A 14,025-nucleotide genomic window follows, 5' to 3' on the forward strand; every position below is an offset into this window, starting at 1 on the left:
GATAGCTATAAGAAACGGACACACCAAAGGTATCTAACGTGAAATATAATAATTTTAATTATGAGTATATTTTGATGTGAATAATATTAATTGTGCTATGAGAAAAAAAGGTATTGATGTTCTGGTTCCTCAGTTTCTTAAATGATACAATGTGCTATTGCTAGTGGTAGGGCAAATAGGATTTTAGGTTTATCTACAGAAATATTGAATACAAGTCTAAAGAGATTATAATTTCAGTGTATAGGTCACTGGTTAGGACACACTTGAAATATTGTATTTAGTCTTGGTATTCTTACTTTAGTATAATAGTTATGAAATAATTATAAAGGGATACAAGTTAATATCTCTGAAAATGTTTTAATATGAAATGAAAAGAGATACAGAGATTTGACTGAGATATTTAATGTATGTAATACTATTACTTAAAATGTTTCTAAAGTGTCTATAAGGTGAATTATGTGTTGAGCTCATTGTTTGTCATATAGCTAACAAGCCCTTGTATGCTACTTGTTTGGGTCTATAGTCTTTACCAAAGTAGTTTGAAAAAATGGAGAATATACGTGTTTATTTGACTTAGCACTAATGCACAAGTATAGGAGTGTGACTACAGAAAATATAAATATTGACATGCCCAAAAAAAATTCTCAGATTATTTCATACGGTTAGATGAAACTGTATTTCTACTCGAAGTTATTACGAAAGCTTTAACCTAATTTAATAAAAAAACAGTTATATTTTATTGAGTTTTAAGTAAGTTCTAGCTAATTCCGGAGAAAATAGTATAATGTAAAAATACGCTAACCGTAAGACTATCCGTTTATGTCTTATGAGATTCATGAATGTAAAATTAATATTTTTAAATAAATAGTGACGTCAAAATGTCCAGTTGAACGCTATAAGTGGAAGAACACATTGCATAATCACTTTTTCATTACTAAAGTTAAACAGTTCTATAATATTCCTGTCAAGTTTCGCTCCTACGTATTCAGTAGTTTCTAGTATGTAACAAACTGGTGGCGGTAAACAATGATCACAACCTATTTATGAAAGCATATAATCAGTTTGTAGTATATATTCTAATATAGGAACCTGTATCACCTGTCAAAAAACACAGTTAAGGTACTCCAAAATGTAAGGTTTCAATAATACATGTTTTTTATTTCATAGAAATAACTAACTTGCACGCTATAAAGTTTTTACTTCTATAAATAAGAAAATGTTGCTTATTTACATGTGAAAACAATCTAGTAATACAAACACTTGTTATTTGAATGAAAAACAGACTCACGCACTAGCATTTTGATCTTTTCTCGTGCTTAACATATAAAACTAAAATAACTGATTTGTTTCATATTTCATTGTTCCAAACTTTTACTTTCTAACCACGATTCTTTATTCTGTAACAAAAATATGATTTCTATTATTGTCACCATGTAACAGATTTTGTTGGACGTAATCTTTGCACAGGTATAGCACAAAAGGTCTACGAGGATTATAAACATAATTTGTATATACTTAGGTTTTTACTTCGGTAAAATAACAAACGTTATTGACATAAACTTTTTAAAATGTCACTGCTTTTAGAAGCTGATTATTGTCTCAATTTAATGCTAATATTGTTACGGTGTTTAGTATGGTTATAGCTTTTGCCATTCATATAGTCAATCCATTGTATTGTATCATATTGTGTGTTGGAATTGTTCAATAATCTTTTCCAAACAAACACTCTTCAGTAGGTATTTTAAAAAGGGACACTTCATTTGTAATTTGCAATATGATTCTCTATTAATATCAAAAATGTATTTCCCACATTAGCTTTATATTTCTTTTGTATAAGCTGGGCTTATTTCTTATTTCATGAACTTGACGGCTGAATTAGAACTTCAGGGTAAAGGGACAATAGCATCCATCCATACATGTTTGATTTTCTCTCGTTTGTTGTGTTTCAGTTATCATCCTCTTCGTCTGGAAGTATTCCGATCCTCCGGCCTATACACTTAACAGACTTGGTGACTTCCTCTTGAACTAAATTAAAGGACATAGCCAACAGAGCCATGCCAAACAATAAGTAAAGTGCGCACAAACCCAAGGTCAGTTGTGCATCTTCTGATAACACAGCTGTACCAGGGACCAAGTCTCCAAATCCAATAGTTGTCAAGGTAACAAAGCAGAAGTAAGAGCTATCCAAGAAATTCCAGTCCTCCCAAATAGTGAAAAGAAAAGCACCGCCACAGATGTAACCAATCACGATTGCAGAACACAACCAGATAGGCACACTCACTTCTTCTTCTTTGTCGCTTCCTTCAGATCCAGACTCATCTTCCTCTTCTAGGTTGAGATCCAATATATCATCCTGTTGAGGAGTTCCCAAATTAAGTTGATCAGATCGACGGATTTTTCCTAGCGGTAGGCTGTAAGAGTAGGAAAGTCCAGGACGTTCCACAGACAGTCGAGAAAAGTTATCAGGAACACTTTCTTCTCTTTCACAAACGTACTTGTTAGAAATAACAGGAATCCGACCAGACTTCAAATTATTTGCACTGTCAGTCTTTTGTGTGGCACTATTTCCAGGAGTAAAATATTGAGGTGATCTTGAGGTGGCAGATGATGTCGAGACGGTAATTATAGGGGAACTTAGGAGTGGGGTCGGACAATGGTTTTCACTGTCTGACAACGCGGTACCCGATGCAGTGTAGTAGCTGCTCTTATTTATGTTGCTCACATGAATCTCCTGTGTGATCTTCCTTCCATATTCCGTGGTTTGGCCTGATGAGTAACGTTCAATATGGCGGGTAGACGACCGCGCTCTACGGGACTTTTTGTGCGGCTTGATGCAGAGATAGCAACATACCTTCCAGTAAATAAACTTGAAGGACTGAGCCATAGCATCCCCGATGTTAGATAGACACAGCAGCATCAGTGGAATACCCACGATAGCGTAGAGAAGAGTTACTAACTTTCCCCATGGAGTTTTTGGAGCGATGTTTCCATAGCCTATACGAAAAAATAAAAGGAATTTTCCAGTTTATTTTGTAACCTGTAACAAATATAACGAACCACAAATTTAGCTATAGATTAAAACTTAATCTGAGGTTTCTTTTTCTCTTCTTTTTAAATATTTGTATATAAGGATCAGAGGTTATGTTATTACTACATGCTCTTAACTCTTTTTATTCAGTGCCATGTACGGTTTGTTTGTTTGTCTTTGAATTTTGCGCGAAGCTACACAAAGACTGTTTGCGCTAGCCGTACCTAATTTTGCAGCGTAAGACTAGAGGGAAGGCAGCTAGTCATCACCACCCACTACCAACTCTTGGGCTACTCTTTTACCAATGAATAGTGGGATTGCCCGTAACATTATAACGCTACCATGGCTGAAAGGGCGAGCATGTCTGGTGTGACGGGGATTCGAACCCGGAACCCGCAGATTACGAGTCGAATTCCTTAACCATCTGGCTGTACTGGGCCATGCCAAGTATGATAATCAAGGGATATTCGATAAGAAAACACACTTTCTCTTCATTTGTTTTGCTCGAAAGATCCACACATCGTGAACATTAATAAAACTGATTGTTTTTATTTTGAATTTTGAGCATAGTTGCAAGAAGGGTATCTGCAATAGTTATCCATAATCTAGAAATGATAGGTTATACATCACCAACTCTTGGACTTCTCTTTCATTCATTTATAGTATTCATTGGTAAAAGAGCAACCTCAGAGTTGGTAGTGGGTGGTGATGACCAGTTGGCTTCCTTCTAGTTTTACACTGCTAAATTAGGGACGGCTAGTACGGATAGCCCTTATGTAGCTTTGCGCGAAATTCAAAACAAACAAACAATCTTTGTATATATAAGTTTCTTTCGTTTGTTCTTGCGTTACAGAATCCAAAGTTGCATAACATTTTACCATGCTCATCGATATCTATTTGTAGAAATATTTATTACGAGTCAAATTTGGTAATTATCGCTTCATAAAAATCACTATTTAAGCTTAGTTTGGATCCTTGTATACTGTCTTGGGCTTCTTATCTGATGTTCACTTTTTGGATAGGGCTCAGAGGAGGAAATGTGAAGATCTTGTAAATTATTTTTATCTTGAGAATAAATATTAGTTTAAAAAGGTGCGATTTCAATAAACACCCCTATTCTTAATGAAAGACAAAATTATCATCCTAAAGGTTTAAGTTTGTTTGTGTGTTTGAAATTAAGTACAAACCTACACAATGAGATACCTGTGCTTTGCCTTCCACGGTTATCAAAAGCCCGGTTTGGAGTGTTTAAGTCCGAAAATGTACCACAAGGCCACAAGACAAATAAGTTAGTTTAGATTCAATAATTGATAAGTTTAGATTCAATAATAGTTCTGACTTCTTCCATATGTGTAAAAGTATAAATTTCTAAAAAGAATGGAAAATTATGTTAGTGATATGTGAAACCAATATCAAATATCTTTTAAGAAAATTATCTTAATAAAAGTGATTTATAAGTATACAATTTTATAAATTTAAAATTCTAAAAGACAGGAACATTGCAAAATGGACACATTTACAAGTAAGCTCATTTGTATGACGCCTTTGAAATATTCCTATTTAGTATTTCAGAATTCTATCGTGGATAAAGGGCGCAAATTAATTCTTTTCGGGGTGTTTAGTTACTCTGTTAGTACTATAAGAGCATCTGAATAGTCAATAAGATAAAATCTGATTTATTTTTTACTGAAGATGACAAAACAAAAGAACATAAGTCTAAGATTATCAAAGGAAAATGCTAGGCTCCGGTTAAGGCAGTTTTATCCTTCTAACAGGCTGATGGGCCTGTGTGATAGCATACGTAGCAGTCGGCAACAGTGGAAGCAAGTGATTTATAAACGTTTAAGAAGGGAATCAATCATTTCTTGAAAAATAAATAGTGAGTTTATATTTTCACTTTTCTTTAGTGCTGATCTGTAAGGACAGTCTTGCAGGTTGAAATGGTGGTCCACTGTTTGTATTATATAGCACTTCAACTTTATAAGAAATATTAGATATAAAAAGAGTTAATTAGTTATCGCTACTAACTTACGTTCGAACAGTGGTACGATCACTGTTTAGTTGTTAACATGCTTTGACGGTGAATATGAGAATTCGTGGTTCGTGTTCTGTTGACGCAAAAACGCAGTGCACGATTAGGAATCGTGAGTGCATTATAAAAGCGACGGTCAAATCAAACTATTTTGTCAGACAATAGAGTTGGCGGCGGGTAGTGTTACCTTTTATCTAGTGATACGAGAAACTGTTGCCCATAACTTTATTCTAAAGCAAGCCGGAGTTTATTATTAGATATTTCTGTTAACGTAAACAAACAATGGTCTATATCTGCAGAATAGCTTTTTATCAGCTTACCATTTCGCTACTACTATACTACATTTTCTTGAGGAGTGGATGACCTACAAATTCGCTATTTCAGTCTAAACTAAATTGGAGTATTTCCATCGGTTAATTAGTAGAACGTTAATACACGTGTCAGAAAGGTTCCAGATAAGATTGAAAATAGATTCATAATGAAATTGAACTTTCAAAGAACTCTGAAAATAGCGTAAATTAACCATCAGAAATAATTAGAAAGAACTGATGTACAGAGCAAAAACTTTCATTTATATCATGTACACCAGGTTTAATCATCAGGTGAAATACAATAATTAAAACTAACAAAAATTAATTTCAACTACGATAATCACTTGATTATCTACAATAATAATAATTCAGCAAATAGACATTTAATAAAGTATTTAGCAATGAATCAGCAAATATATAGGTTTAAAAATAAAGCTTTAAAGCTGAGCCTCAGTGTTGAAATTTGTTATATATAGAAGAGAAAGAGATAACGATGGATACAAATGAACATTTCTATGTTTGTTAAGAATAGTTTATTATTATTATTATCAGTAGTAGATCTTCTATCATTTTTCGTCTGTTAATATTGTTTTATTTGCTGAGGATTTTTACTTCAGAAGAATCAAAAGAATGATTGTTCTTGGAAATTCGTTCAAAGACAGGTGGAGATTTTAACTGTTCTCGCAAACGAACAGAAGGTTGTCTATTGGTTTCACCGATATAACAGCTTTTGCAATCGGTAAATTCTGTTGTATACACATTTCCTGCATTGTCGTTGTCTCTATAATGTTTTGGATAACAGTTCATCTCGTTTTTATTTCGGGTAGAAATGTAGACTATACGTTAATGTAATTCTTATACTCTCTGACAGTTTTACTGAGATTTTTTAATGCTTGAGGGAAATGTGAAGTAAGCGGTAAAACCGTAGAGTTAGGCCAGCATCAAAAAATGGACATTCCCACCACATAATTTTATTATTTCATATGAGATAATTTATGAAAAACACCCAAAATATTTCCGAAGCTATGTTATTAAGAATTTTAACTCGCTATCTTTGTGTTAGAAGAAAAATCGTTTGTTTTTTTAAAGTTATTTAAGTGGAAAAGAAAGTAATTTCAGATGTAACATCAGTTAGGGTACGGATTCTTGAATCTGTCCTGGTAATCCCCTCTGTAATTATCCATTGCCGTGTATATTTTGCTGATCTTGGCAGGTTGGGCATCACCACTCTTTGTACTCTTCTGATGCTTGTGGGCATGAACTGGAACGGCCGCGCGTGCTAGTGAGCCCGTAGAAACCATACGCTCGAGGCGATAAAGTGACACGAGAACTTGTTATCACGAAATTACTGTAAACCACGAACTGGTGAGACTTTTTGATCTACATATTTTCTTCATGGAAGTCAACTGCGATGCCTTTGAACAAGTAGTATCGTTTCCTATTTCTTCTGCTTTCCCAAAATACACTTTCTGCCAGCTGTGTCATAATAAACGGGGTGTTTGAAAAGTTGGGAAAGCGGTAGATCACATTTACATTTGAAGAATGCCGACTCTCGATAGAAATACGTCTAATTGGCACGTCTCATGTATGTGACTATGAACTGAGTTGTTGTTGTTTTTTATAGCAACACACCACATTATTGGATCGATTTTTAGTAAGTTGTGATATTAGTTGAATACTTAAATGCTCGATTATTTTCAGTATTTTCCACTTTAACTCAATAATTTCTTCTTTTTTCGGTAAAATTATATTTGCTTTTTATGTAATATATGTTTTCTTTTTTTTATGGAAGTTATAAATACACGCATTAATAAATTGCTTCTCGGTAATTGACGTAACCCTAACAAAATACATGGCCTTGTGGTTAAGGCACTCGACTCGTAGTCTGATGGTCACGGGTTCGAATCCCCGTCGCAACAAACATGTTCGCTCTTTTAGCCCTGGGGGCGTTATAATGTTACAGCCAATACCACAATTAATTGGTAAAAAAGTATCCCAAGAGTTGGTGGTGGGTGTTGATGACTAGCTGCCTATCATCTAGTCTTACACTGCTAAATTAGGGACGGCTAACGCAGATAGCCCTCGTATAGCTTTGCGCAAGATTTAAAACAAACCGAACTGATAATATAATTGGAAATCATATGTTACGTTGTTTCCAGGAAATAAATATATTTCTGTGAGACTAAGGTTTTGTTAAGCTTTCTTTGCAAACATTACTACTCACCGTGGCCCAACGGTACATCTGCGGACTTATAACACTAAAAACTGGATCTCGATATTCATGGTGGACAGAGCACAGAAATCTCTTTGTGTAGCTTTGTGCTTAGTTATAAATAAATATAATGTGAACTTTAGATATTGCCCGGCATGGCCAGGTGGGTTAAGGCGTTCGACTCGTAATCCGAGGGCCGCGGGTTCGAATTCCGGTCGCACCAAACATGCTCGCCCTTTCAGCCGTGGGGGCGTTATAATGTTTCAGTCAATCCCACTATTCGTTGGAAAAAGAGTAGCCCAGGAGTTGGCGGTGGGTGGTGATGACTAGCTGTCTTCCCTCTAGTCTTACACTACTAAATCAGGGACGGCTAGCGCAGATAGCCCTCTAGTAGCTTTGCTCGAAATTGAAAAACAAACAAACAAACTTTAGATTACGAGTCAATTGCCCTAAATAATTAGCCTTGCTGGTCCCATGTTATAAAACGTAATGCAATACGAAGATGAAATACCAATATCAAAAATTAATATCATATAACCATAACCTTGTCTAGTACGTAACATTTAACTTCACTGTATCATATAAAAAATAACAAGACATATTTAATTTTATTACAATAAGATATTAGAAAAGTTTTAACGTGATATTTTATTTTCCTGCAGTAAAATAAGTGTCTCCTTATAAATATAATCCAATTTGATCATTCCGTTTATCTCTAGGCACGCTACAGTGTGACTTTTTCTAACATAATTTTCTTGTATTTTCACTTCTGACAAGAGAGAAATATAAATTCACGACATTTTCTTACCCAATATGTCCAGCTATTTTTCTTACCAAAGAGATATAAATTCATCAGGGTAAAAAGGCGTTTTCTAGACAATAATTAACATTCAAAAAATCAGAGGGCCTGCATGGCCATGCGTGTTAAGGCGTTTGACTCATAATCCGACGGTCGTGGGTACGAAACTGGGTCGCACCAAACATGCTCGCCCTCCCAGCCGTTGGGGGCGTTATAATGTGACGATCAATCCCACTATTCGTTGGTAAGAGTAGCCCAACAGTTGGCGGTGATGCCTTCCCTCTAGACTTACACTACTAAATTAGGGACGGCTAGCGCAGATAGACCTCGTGTAGCTTTGCGCGAAATTCAAAAATAAGCAAACAAAACAAAAATCAGTCAGACAAAATCATTTTATTTTTGTTTTTTCAAATAACTTGTCAAGTGGTTAATTATAAAATTGTGAATTTTGCTTTTTCTATTTACCTAGCTAGCAATTTGCGTAACGTTTTGTTATATATTAATATTTACGAGTAATTTTACCTCTCAGCCTTCTAGGAACCTATTCTAAAGTAGAACAAAAAAGCTGCCACATAAATCATAAAGATGTCTCAGAGCTCGATACATTTATTTATAGTTATGTCGCCTATCTGACGGGTGTAAGTCACAAAACCTAGCAATGCCAACAATATATTTAAAACAACAATTAGGCTTGCGTCGTTCAAAAACCATTACAAATATAAATTCGACAACAAAGGAAAATTCTCTCAAAATGTTTTAGCGGCTATTACTCTTAACTGTTCTGTTGAAAAAACTCTGACTTTAAATAGATTCATATGATATTTAAAAGAAAATCTACACTGTTAATAGAAAAAGAAGAGAAATCGTACATTGCAAATTGCAACATTATGGGAGTAAGTCTGCAAACAGGGTTAATAGTTCAGTATTAGATAACACGATAGATTAGGTGGGGCTAGCCTGGAAGACTACAGATTATAGAATAATCCATAAGAAAGTGCTTATTTTTAACTTGAACAAATGAGTGACTGTTTTATTATTTAGATGTCACTCTTTAAGCATGTTAAATGTGTTAAAAATAGAGTTGGTTCAATGTGTTTATTATTCAGGTTATGAATTCAGTGAGAAAGTAGCGTTGTTTTAAGCAACCATACTATATGTTTTCTAACCTCATTATTTAATACACAAGGTAGTGCAGTAGTGATAATTTAGTTGTTTCATACAAAACACTGTATACTTTTCTAACTATTGCTTGGAAAGAAACAACAGTTAAATCGGTTTCATTAATTTTCATAATATTTTATTTAGTACCAATTAGGTAATATTAACTGCACAAGCTTTACAGTGGCACAACGTAATGTCTGCGAATTTACAACGCTAGAATTTGGTTTACGATACCCGTGGTGAGAAGAGCACAGATAGCCCATTGTGTAACTTTGCGCTTAACTCCAAAGTAACTAACTATACAAACCACCAACTATATAGCAAGTTTTACCCCGCCCTGTATAATTTTAACAGTTGATAAATTGAGCACTTAGTCTTAATACAGAGGTCCTCGTTCAAGTTACTCAAAGAGATAGATCGGTCAGTTAGTGTATCACATTTACTTTCTCATGAGAAAGGCTGCTGTGACGTAGAACATACTGTATAGAAGTGACAGTGATCTTTTCCACTGGAAAGGTAATGCTTCAGGGATACAACATTCTTTGTTTTAAAGTGAGAGTAGCTGTATCCTAAGAAGAAAGACGTTGTTTTTCATGTATAATATCATGATTTCTCAGTCTGGAATAACTTACAACAAAACTCAGCTTAACTTGAAAGACCTTATAACAAAACTCAGCTTAACTTGAAACAACTTAACTTAGAATTAAACAGAACTTTTTTTAATGGTGATATCTCTCTTCAATAAATACACCATATTTATGATTGTATTTAACTTTGAATGTGTTCAAGTACTTGAAATACATATTTTTTTAGTATATGTGTCTTATGTCCAGTAACTTTTGTCCAAACTCAGTTAAGACTAGAAGAGAGATTTTTGTACCTCATATACAATTTCTGATGACTTTTCGAATATTCCGCGGTTTTTTACCCAAGTACTCGACAGAAAGCCTCTGAACCTAGCAATACCACAGCGTAAGCGTCAAGTAAGCTGTTTTAATAAATCATATGTTTTTATTCCTCAACAAACATGTGTGCCACGTGTAATTCTCAAGAGGATTTAGTTGACAGGTAGATGAGTAACATTTGGTGTCACAACTAAGTAGAACTGGCAGTTGAAAATTTGTTTTATGTATGCGAAGTCATACAGAAATAGAAAATAATTTTGAAAATCTGCCACGATTTAATTTCAAGAAACAGATAAAACAGAAGAATGTGACATAAAAATGATAGAGTACAACGGAAAAATGAAGAAATTTGACCAAACATTTAAACAAATGACGAATATGCATATGCATGGCACGGCCAGGTGAATAAGGCACTCGATTTGTAATCTGAGTGTCGCAGATTCGAATCCCCGTCACACCAAACATGCTCGCCCTTTCAGTCGTGGGGGCGTTATAATGTGACGGTTAATCCCAGTATTCCTTGGTGAAAGAGCAACCTCAAAGTTGGCAGTGGGTGGTGATGACTAGTTGTCTTCCTTCTAGTCTTACACTGCTAATTTAGGGAATTGCTTTGTGCGAAATTAAACACAAACAAACAGATGAAATTAATTTCATAAGGCAATATAAAATAGTGCGTAAGAAAATGTTACAACTAAGTTGTTTATAAAGCTATTAATATCACCCAGAGTGTGATTACAACACAGAAAGGCTTGTATTAAAAGAAAATACGAGATGAAGTAAAACCAACTTTGACATTTATTACAGGAAAATATTGTGTGAAAGATATATGTTTGTTTATTTAGAATTAAGTACAAAGCTGCACAATGGGCTGTCTGTGCTCTATCGAAACCCTAATTTTAGCGGTGGAAGTCGACAGAAATACTGCTATGCCACTTGGGGGGGCGAAATATATGTTATGCCACAGTTTAAATTACATTTCAAAAGTAATGAAGAGTAAACTATTTATGATAGTGTTCTTCTTGGAACCGCTTAGGGTAAAAAATGAGTAACTTTTTCATAGGTTGTTAAGGATGTGAAATGACTCGTTCAGTTGTCTTCATGATACACATCATTTTTAATGAGTTAAGAAGGCTTTCGATACTTTATCATTGCTAATGTCAGAACTGTCAGAATTATTACATAGAAATATTTCACATTACGGAAAGATACCATTAAAAGCCGTAAGCAACATTTAAAAATTCTACAACTGTTAGTTTATCATAACTAAAATATCGCTGTAAAACTACTTTTTTTTTGGCGGAATACCATCATTACGTGTGTAGTAAAGGTACACTGACAGCAGGGTCCTTATATACTCAATACACATCATATTCCAATAAGTAAGACAAAATAGATGTTTAAAATTGTATTTCTTTACTTTATACGACAAAGTACCTTTTTAGTTCTTTACTTTTCAATAGTTTCTAAGTATTTAAAAAAATCAATAATTTCAGGTTCGTTGGTGTCAGTTCTTAATGTAGTGAATTTAAACAATTTTCGAGAATTATGTGTTTGTTTTAAATTTCGTGCAGTGGAAGATTAGAGGAAAGAAACTAACCAACTCTTGGGTTACTCTTTTACCAACAAATAGTGGGAATAATTATAACATTATAACACTCCCACCCTATAAGGGGCGCGAATATTTGGTGTGAAAGGGATTCAAATTCGCGACTCTCAGATTAGAAGTCGAATCCCCCTAACCATTTGGCCATTCTGGACCAATCTAGAGAACTAAAAAATGTTATAATCTTTCGGTAGACAATAGTCTTTATCAATAGTTAATTGTTTCGAAATTTTTAGTTCAGATTTTTGTTGTTTGTATAATAAAGCTACATTGGTCTATCTGCTTTACCCATAGCAGGGAACCCGGCATAACCAGGTGGTTAAAACACTCGACTCGTAATCCAAGGGTCGAATCTCCGTCACATCAAAATGCTCGCCCTTACAGCCATGGGGGCGTTATAATGTGTTGGTCAATTCCACTATTCAAGTTGGTACAAGAGTAGCCCAAGATTTGGCGCTGGGTGGTGATGACTAGCTGCCTTCCCTCTAGTCTTACACTGCTAAAGTAGGAAAGACTATCGCAGATAGCCCTCGGGTAGCTTTGCGCGAAATTCAAAAACCAAACAAACCATTGCAGGGAATCGAGTCTCCGATTTCAGCGTTATAAGTCTGAAAATTTACAACTGATCCAACAGGGAGTATTAGCTGAGATATCAAATCTCCCTTTTACTTCTATAAATAACAGAATAAATAATTATATGTAACTTTAAATACTGCACACCATTTCGTCTTTGTTTTTAAATATATCAGAAGTATAACTTATAATTTAGTATCGAGTATGAATAACTTAAGGCTCCATGTCATAATTATACGGATTTATAACCTAATGTAAGCTCTTTGGTTATTTACGTTCACAATAACAATGGAAACAGCCTTATCAGAAAATGGTTTCCTTATTGAATGAAGCAATGTTCTGTACTAGAACAACTAACTACTTATGTAGACAGCGACAAAGATTCCTGTTAATAACCCATAGATTCTCAGCAGTTGGTTAACTAAAACATATTTAACGTTTTTATCAGACCCAAAGGAGCTACTAGACCACAAGTTTGTCCCTTGGAAGCTTAAATCAGTCAATGCTCTGATCTAATTCAGTATGATGTTAGTGTTGACCACTCATAAGGCACAACTGATAGAGGGAAAAAAGGCCATATGTCCAAACGTGTGTAAACTTTTAGAGGACACATATTTTCTGACAAAGAAGATCAGGGTTAAATGTTATCAAAAGAAGGTGCCCAATACTAAAAATGACAATTCCAGTGATGAAAGCCAATCGACCTAAACGACTTCCCCAATCTCTTGGGGAAAGCGAAAAAGATTGCTATATACTTCGATTCCTGACATGTTGAAAACTATGAAATACAATAATCTTGAAACAGACTAGAATTAACTTATTTTGAATCGAATTTATTCTAAATACATATAAAAATATATTCTTATGTTCCTCACAATTTCAACTAACAAGTGTGTAGAAAATGACGGAGAACGTAGTCTACCCATATTACGATGTCGTTTTGTTTTAATCTCACTTGAAAATAATGGTATTTAACGATTTATATATGTTTTCCTAATCTCTACTTTTTTCTGTTCTCAAACTACGAAGTGAAAGTATGACAGCTTACAATACACGTCACGGAAGCAGAATAAAGACAGATGCACTCTAATTATCTACTTGATTAATGAGATAATAAGCAGACTATAATATCTGTTATTTTGATGATCTTTATATTGCAGTCCAAACATATGACCACATTATTTATTTCACGTAGAGATACAACCCACAGCGCACAAAAGCACATACGAAATCACTATTTAAAACTATGGGGTCCTCACTAATAGGATGAATAAACATGTTTTAAAATAACAGTTTCACATTGTAACGTCTGAACAATGTGATGACAAGATATCAATTAATCTTGTAAGAAATTTGTCTTCCCGAAGATCATAGGTTTCCATTCAGGTTTTTCCACCTTTC

At 34.4% G+C, this 14,025-nt stretch overlaps 1 protein-coding gene across 1 annotated transcript in view; it reads right to left on the reverse strand.

Annotated features, from left to right (window-relative positions):
- Positions 1-338: 338 nt before the first annotated feature.
- The window catches only part of LOC143240875 (potassium channel subfamily K member 18-like), a 36,794-nt gene continuing 23,107 nt past the window's right edge, over positions 339-14,025 (reverse strand). The window contains exon 2 of the mRNA XM_076484092.1: positions 339-2,994. Coding sequence (XP_076340207.1) covers positions 1,946-2,994 — 1,049 coding nt within the window. The 3' untranslated portion in view covers positions 339-1,945. The remainder of the gene's footprint in view (positions 2,995-14,025) is intronic.

The sequence above is a fragment of the Tachypleus tridentatus genome, chromosome 13, assembly GCF_004210375.1.
Source record: "Tachypleus tridentatus isolate NWPU-2018 chromosome 13, ASM421037v1, whole genome shotgun sequence".
In the NCBI taxonomy this organism is placed as follows: domain Eukaryota; kingdom Metazoa; phylum Arthropoda; class Merostomata; order Xiphosura; family Limulidae; genus Tachypleus; species Tachypleus tridentatus.